Source organism: Astatotilapia calliptera, chromosome 6, assembly GCF_900246225.1.
Source record: "Astatotilapia calliptera chromosome 6, fAstCal1.2, whole genome shotgun sequence".
NCBI classification, from domain to species: Eukaryota; Metazoa; Chordata; class Actinopteri; order Cichliformes; family Cichlidae; genus Astatotilapia; species Astatotilapia calliptera.
The window spans coordinates 32,889,520-32,897,549 of NC_039307.1; the positions used below are offsets into that span (position 1 = coordinate 32,889,520).

The 8,030-nt window shown below is 39.8% G+C and overlaps 1 protein-coding gene across 2 annotated transcripts; it reads right to left on the reverse strand.

Moving 5' to 3' along the window:
- Positions 1–5,131: 5,131 nt before the first annotated feature.
- Positions 5,132–6,537, reverse strand: LOC113023340 (uncharacterized). 2 transcript variants are annotated; one of them, XM_026169356.1, is made up of 4 exons: positions 6,341–6,537; positions 5,960–6,242; positions 5,447–5,827; positions 5,132–5,328 (listed from the first exon to the last, which is right to left on the reverse strand). In XM_026169356.1, the coding sequence occupies exons 1-4, from the start codon at positions 6,520–6,522 to the stop codon at positions 5,149–5,151; spliced, it is 1,026 nt and encodes a 341-aa protein (XP_026025141.1). In that variant the 5' UTR covers positions 6,523–6,537; the 3' UTR covers positions 5,132–5,148. The 2 variants fall into 2 exon arrangements, with proteins under 2 accessions (XP_026025141.1, XP_026025140.1); XM_026169355.1 differs by having other exon boundaries at positions 5,132–5,827.
- Positions 6,538–8,030: the final 1,493 nt, after the last annotated feature.

Genomic DNA, 8,030 nt, shown 5'->3' on the forward strand with positions numbered 1-8,030 from the left:
ATGAAGAAATTTAAACCTGTACTATTTGATTATTAAATGGCTGTGGTGTGAAACATCATCCCTTACATAGCAAGAGTCGGGTTTAAGTTAAGGTTGCTAAGGTTGTGGTTAAAGAGACTGTTGTATAACTGAAATGTCACAGGTGCAATCTGTGCAGCAGCCACGCAGAACCAACTGTTCTGATAAAAGCTCCTGCAGCAGAGTCACTTTCTTTCCTCTCCTTATTCTTCATTCATTGAAACATAGTTAAGTCTGCAAAAAAAAAGTTTGGTCACATTTACTGTTAAAATTTCAGTATGACTTCCGGAAATTAGCTTCAGGGGCTAAGCTAGCGATAAACTTACGCTATTGATCCTAGGGTCGATTTGTGCCCCATTGAAACCCATTATAAACGCTATTTTTCACGGCAAAAAAAATACGGTCAAATCGATCTCGATCGGTAATGCTTCCGCTTCCGCTTGCAGTACTGGCCTTGGAGTTGTAATTTTTTTATTTGTCCACCGGGTGGCGCCCTTGCTCCACATTTGACCCGGGGCTGGAAAACAGCGGGCTGCTTAAAGAGACCTGCGGGAAATGACGCCTCTTTTCCGGCGTGCTGCCGCGGTTTCGCCCGCTGATCGTGCGGGACAATTTTCGGCCCCAGGACCGTTTGAGGTTGGATTTTTTTTTTTAAATCAACAGGAAATGACGTATTTGTTGTGACGTGGTACCGGATGTGTGTGTTGGAAAAAGGGGTCCGACGCAACATGCCCCGGTCATCGTCGCGAGTCAACCCGGGAGCATGCACCGATTCCGGGCTAGAGGAGGAGCATTTGCCGCCTGGAGACTATTTTCTGGTCCTGAAAAAAAAAATAAAAGGCGATCGAAATGACTGTTTGTGCCAATCTTTAGTCCATCTAAAGGCCTAATTATAATAACAATCAAATATTACTTCAAATGTTTTTTTGGGAAAATATTTAGTTTTTTAGTTTTTTTTTTCGTTTTTTGTAATTTAAAGGGTTAAAACAACGAAAATATAATTAAAACTTTATATGAATATTTCAGGGAGAAGTAGTTTTAAAAGACTGACCAATTTAAAGTGAAAAAAAAAATTAATATTTAATATTTTTATTGCACTTTTGGGCGTGGTCGATAGTGTGCATTTTATGAAATGCGCTCCTGGAAAAAAAATAAAAGGCGATCGAAATGACTCTTGGTGCCAATCTTTAGTCCATCCAAAGGCCTAATTATAATAACAATTGAATATTACAAAATGAGAAGCAGACTGCACCGACATCTGAAATATCTCAAGATTTTCCTGCACCTGCATTTCCCATGTTTCCAGCAGTTAACCTTTTGATTCTTTTTCTTTTTTTTTCTTATGATGAACGACTCTCAGTGAGGCGCGACCGCAGTTCTTTCCAGCTAGGAGTTATTTTGCCATCGCGAGCTCAAAAAAACAACAAAAAAAAAACCTCTGACTCAAGTTGTCAGTTTTTAAGGAAAGGGTCATGAGTGCCAGAGAAATAGCACAAGATGGTGCGAAAGATGAACACACAGTGTATGAAAAGTGCGCACACAAGATGCAAATAAATATGACACACACCTCGAAGGGAAGCCACTTCCCTGAAAGTTGCCATCTGGGGAAGTTCTCGTGGTTTTTCTGTGTAAATTTACACAGTTGTGGCTTTTACAGAGTTGCTAAAAAAAAATCTGAACTGAGATGTGGAGCAGAGGAAATGCGTCAGCACAGGAGAAATGCTAACCTCTCAGTACAAGCTCATCCATTCACGCACTTGCATATGGGGCCTGTGTGTGTAAGGGTGTGTACGACCCTGTATAGTTAGGGTCATTGTCTTAACAGGCTGACTCTCATCTGGTCAAACAAGTGAATGCTATAAAAGCTGTTATGCAACTTTTTTTAGGTTAAGGCTGTGCTAAGCCACTTTTTTGTTCTGTTTATTTAGAGCATTTTTTAAAAAGATTTGTTTGATTTGGTCAAAGTAAAGATCTATGATAGATTTCAGTGTTAAGCCAAGAAGGCAAACACAAGCAGTAACCTGCTGCCCCAGGCATCTGCACCACACTACTTGATTTAAGACACAAAATCAAATAAACTCAGGTTCAGGCAGGTCTTGCATATTGAATTATCAAGACTTGGAAAGGACATAATGTAAGATCTTAAAAACACTGTCATAAAGAAGAAAGTAAATGTAGTTTTAGAGCTGAAGAGCTGCTCCCTGGCTTATTTTAATGCAATTCAAAGATGACCTAAAGGAATTGAGAATGGACTTGGGAGTGTATTTGACTGATTTTGAAAACCCAGTATAGGGTAAGTGCAGTCTCTTTTTCCATGTGCATTGCATGGATTCATTCACTTAACCCCAATTTGATTTATTTTTCCATATATAGGCGTGTATCAGTCATAGCTTGATTTATTTTTCCATATATAGGCGTGTATCAGTCATAGCTTGATTAACATGCCTTGTCCCGTGCAGGACACTTCCAAAATCCAAATGTGCAAAACTGTTTTCAAAGGTAAAAAAGACTATTGTAATCCTCAATAATTCAACAGGTTAGCATGGTTTTCGCTTTCATACAGCCTTACAATAGTTAGAAGTCTTATGGTTCCCAGAAGAGAATCAAAAGTTGGAAGTGGAAGCAGGTGATGTGGATGATAAAAGATGCAGAGGTAGGAAGAAACAGAGATAGAGAAACTAAAGGAGAAAATGACTGTGAGATGAAAGTATCTCCGGTATGCATCTTCACCTAAAATCTAACCAGACAAAACACACACACACACACACACACACACACACACACACACACACACACAAAACCTAGCTTATTTCTGCAGTATATGATAAGGTAATAGGAGCATTACAGTTTTTTACAGCCGCTAGGACACATGTCTCAATACTTAGGCCACTTTTGCAAAACTCTTCACACAATTCTCCTAACTGACCTTCAGCTTGGCAAAGCAGTTCATTTCACATTCAAAATGCACTACAACTACCAAAACACTTCATTCAGGTCTCAAATAAACTCATTCTTCCAGAACACTAGCAAAGGTTGACCACCGACAAGCACACTTTGTCACCCACAAAACAATGACCTAAAAAACACTAACAACGTGTAGCATTACACAGTGTTTTCTTGTGTAAAACAAGGACACATCTCTGTTTATAATTTCAATATATGTTACTGGAATGAATCAGACATCATGCAGAATTCGTTAATATTTGTTTATGTATTTTTTATTTTTTTGCATTACAGTTTTTTCTGATAGCTTAAGCACATTTTTTGTAACTATTGGCTAATTTTGCAAAACTCTTCACACAAATAAGAAAACCTGTCACCCAATAATCAAAACATTGTAGTTCTCTTGCAAAAGCAAACACAGCTAGATTAACTCTTCACACCTTCGTAAAAATGGTGTTTCCGTATCAAACAGTACACACAAGCCATCATCTACTAAGCACACAATGCGCCAACTGCACACTGATGGTATGAATACAAAACACATCTGGCTTTTGCTTTCTCTGTGCACAAGGTAGGCTATGTCAGTTTGGGCTCATACTTCTGTCATAGATCCATAAGCATAGAGGGATCCAAACTTCAAGTACTGGTGTTTATTCAAACACATCAAAACAAACACAAGTGTTTATTTCCAAGTATAGGATTATTTGCAATCGCCATAATGACTATATGGGTTACTTGGTCTGCAGTGAACATGCTTCCTCTGCCCCAGCATCTGGTCATCTAGCAATTCTGTAAAGTAACAATTTCAGTATTTTTACATCAATGGTATTGGTGTGTTTCTCATTGGCATATGGCAGTGCTACAGATCTTTGTGCGAAGTGACTGTACTAACCGATTCTCATTTCAAGATGTCCTTATGGTACTTGCTACAGTGTAGCGGCTCGAGTTAGGCTGGACCCGTTGGCCAGCTACCCTCAGGGTCATTCCACGGTTGATTACATGGTCCAGTATTGTAGCTCTGATGTCATCAGCAATTCTATTTCTTACTCTTCCTACCCTTCCTCTCCCCCCTCCTCATCTTCCTCTTGCTCCTCCTTGTCCTTGTCGTCCTCTTCATCCTACTTCTTCACCTCCACGTCCTCTTCCTCGGCCTCCTCTACTTCTCACTCTTTCTGCTCCCTCCATTGTACTCCGCACACAGAGCTTACCTGTATTATAGTGCTTAGGCTGATTGCAAAGTGAACTAATTATCTAAAAAAGTTTTCACATGTGAAAGTGTGCCAGACAGTTGGCAAGTTAGTGTTAATGATAGCCATACATGTGTATACTTTTGCTAGGAGTGTGTTGGAAATTTGGTAATTGAGTGTTGTGCAGTGAATTGTGCCTAAAGTTTTGCAAAGTGTGTGTTACAAAATTGCAAACTGAGTGCAAAGCAGTTTTTGTGCTTTTAGTTTTGCAAACTCAGTGAGTGGTTTTGCTATAAGTCTGAATAGTTTTAGAGATTGTGCTACAGGAATCACAGTTAGGGTTTACAGTTTTTTACAGTCGCTAACAAGCGCCTACCCATACTTCAGATACTTTTTCTAAACTCTTAACACAGACCCACACCTACAAAACACAATTGGCCAAATGGATAATATCCTTCCCAAAAATACACTTTGTTAAATATATACTAACTCCTCATTTCAAAATTAGAACACATCGTTCTCTGCACACACTAACTGTACAAAAACACTATAAATCTGACTCAAAATGAAATTAGTCTGTCAAAGAATAACACTTGTTTTCACTTCACAAGGTACATGCAGTCAATCAAAGTACACCAGGTTTCAAAATACTGGCTATTATTGACATTACAAAAACTGCATAGACTTTTATGTTTCAGTTTCACAGGTATTTGCATGCGAAACATGCAATCCACCATATTGACACCAGAAATGTCTTGGTTGGTAACTGTATGTCCACATGTACAGTAATGTTCACATTCAAAAGCATTCCAGTAAAAAGCAAACAAGTTTTTGTTTCTTTACTGTTTACCACAGGAGGTACAGTAGAAACACGGTATGATAGGACAGAGAAAGTTTTACAGTATTGCTTACAGTGAACAAAATATCCATGAAACACACAAGAGCATTCTGAACAAAAAAACAACAGCAAAAAGCCAAGATAAAAAGGGGGGGAGGGGGGCTAAAAAAAGGCAAAAAAGTTGCATCTAATCTCTGCGATCTTCAGGGTTAGGCCACATGTTTTCATCAACATCACATCTGATGTCAGCCAAGTCGATGCACCTGGGATAAAACCGCCTGGTATGTCGGATCCACCCTTGGCAATCGTCAACTGTGATGTCCCTGGAGCCAGCATCCATGGCTTCAAGGAGGGACATCTGGTCATGTGGCTGATGGTCATAAACCTTCCACCGCCATGCAGAAAAGAACTCCTCTATGGGGTTGAGGAAAGGTGAATAGGGTGGAAGGAAGAGACTCACCAGTCTTGGGTGGACTTCAAACCATGTTGTTATTGCTTGCGAGTGATGGAAAGCCACATTGTCCCAGGTAATTACAAAGGTCCTCATGTTTTCACCCTCCTGACCCTGCTCTGGAACCAGGCGCTGGTGGAGATCATTGAGAAAGGCAAGCAAGCGCTCTGTATTATAGGGTCCAACCTGACATTTGTGAAGGAGTAATCCTGCATTTGCAATTGCTGCACACATGGTAATGTTTGCCCCTCTCTGTCCTGGCACATCAACTGTGGCCCTTTTTCCAATTACATTCCGTCCACGTCGACGCCTTTTGGCCAGATTGAATCCTGCCTCATCGATGTATATGAATTCATGAGGGGCCTGGTTGGCCTCCAATTCCATAACTCTCTGAAACAAAGTTTATGTAAGTCATGTTAGTACTGTATACCATACTGTACTGTAACCTAGTATTGTGTAGGTTACCTACTTGCAAAGTGCAAAGCTTATAGAACTGGACATTGGATTGAATATACACTGTACCTGGACATATTGTCGTCGTAGCTCCTTGACCCTCTCACTGTTCCTCTCAAAGGGAACAGTGTAGAGCTGCTTCATCCGCACTCTATGTTTGGACAATGTCCGCGAAATGGTTGTGAGGCTGATTCTATCGATATTGTCGAATATCTCATGGTCCGCCACAATTCTGGTTTGTATTTCACGCAGTTTTATTGCATTATTTGCAGTAACCATTTCCACAATGGCAAGCTCCTGATCATTACTGAGGAGCTTTCCTCTTCCCCCAGAGGGTGGAAGACGTTGCATTCTTTAGAAAGACAGACAATTCAACATATGCATTACTGTATGACCATATTGACATGTCAAGTGAGAATAGGAACAATCCATGTAAAATGCAATACTTACCTGTTGGTTTGTTGAAAGATGCGTATAATGGAGGCAACCGTTGACCGCCTCAAATTGGGCTGCACTCTTTCACCAGCCTCTCTTAGTGAAAGACCATGGTTGATTACATGGTCAATGATAGTGGCACGAATTTCATCACTGACTACTGTTCTTGCAGCCCTTGGAATGCCACCACCACGCATTCTTACACCTATACCTTGCCCTCTCCTTGGGCCTTCTCTTCTCCCTGGGCCCCTTGCTCTTACTCCTCCTCGACCAGACATTACAGTGTTTGTCTTTTTTTTGTTTCCAAAAACATCACTCCTCAAGGTCTTGCCTTATGAACCCCACTGAGTCTAAGCCAGAATGGAAGAAGGTGTGGTTGGCCCAATTTACCCAACATAAATCAGCTGTGTGTCAATTATTCAATTGTTTGTTTGTTTACAGCTGAGATATATTTTTGATATTGATATTGTTTTTGTACTGATATCATTGCAGGGGCAGAGGTTTTTATACTGTATCTACGGTTTGGAATATTGTTTTTGCTATTGTGGGATGTTGTGTGTTAACATTCGTAGATACTACAAGAACAGTCCATAGTTTTGTTGGGAGGTATAACTTGTCTGTTAAGAAAATGTAAGCATTGTGGAAATGTGTTCACTGACTGCATATTGGGTGAACACGACATGAAATGTGTGAATGGTATGGCCACAACAGACCGATCCTGTGCTAATTGTGTTTAGAGTTTTGCAAATGTGACAACTGTTTGGACAAACGCTTGTTAGCGACTGTAAAAAACTGTAAGCATTCAGAAAAAACTGTAAGTAATCCCAAAATACAAGAATTTGTATACACACCATCCACTGATACACATACAATAGTAATGCTAATCTACTCGGTCTTCTCCATTTGGCCACAGGTTCTCATCCACATCACATCTTATGTCATCTAGGGTAATACACCTAGGAAATAATCGTCTGGCATGCCAGAATTGAAGGAGTTGAAAAATTGAAGGAGTAACACCTGTGTAGATGTTCATCTACAATGAGAATCAGCTGTGGCTGGTTAAACTGCATTTTTAGATTTAAAATATGTGTCAGTAAAATATTGCTGTTGCATTTTGCTGTCTTTTTAAGTTTTGCATTGTGTTATTGTTTTGGCCATAAGTTTAACAGTTTTGAAAACAGTATGTAAGCACATGCAAAATGTCCTGTACGTACAAAGATTTTTGGCAGTTGTTGTGTCTGAGTGAGAAGATAATTCATGAAATTTGAGAGATGTAGTCATTGAATGCATTTTGTGCCAAAACAATGATAACTGGTCCTCAGTTTGGCCCACATAGACTTCTGTTGTGCTCACTGTGTGAGGAGTTTTGCAAAAGTGACCTAAGTATTGAGAAATGTGTCCTAGCGTCTGTAAAAAACTGTAAAGTAATCTAGAGAATTTATTGTGCAAAGTTCTTTAGACACCTCGCATTTCTTTATATTTTCCTAGGAAAATGGCAAATAGGTGCTGCGACTTAATCAAACACAGGGCAAAAACAGAGCCTGTACAATTCAAACAAGCTTGGAAGGAATATTAGTATGACGCTTTATTCTTCAACACACCCTGAAGCTTTGTTGTTAGTTCTTTATCTATCCAGGTATGTTTTTACCGCTCTGCCAGTGTGTTTGTGAGTTTGTCGTAATTATTGTTGTGCTGAAAAATGCAG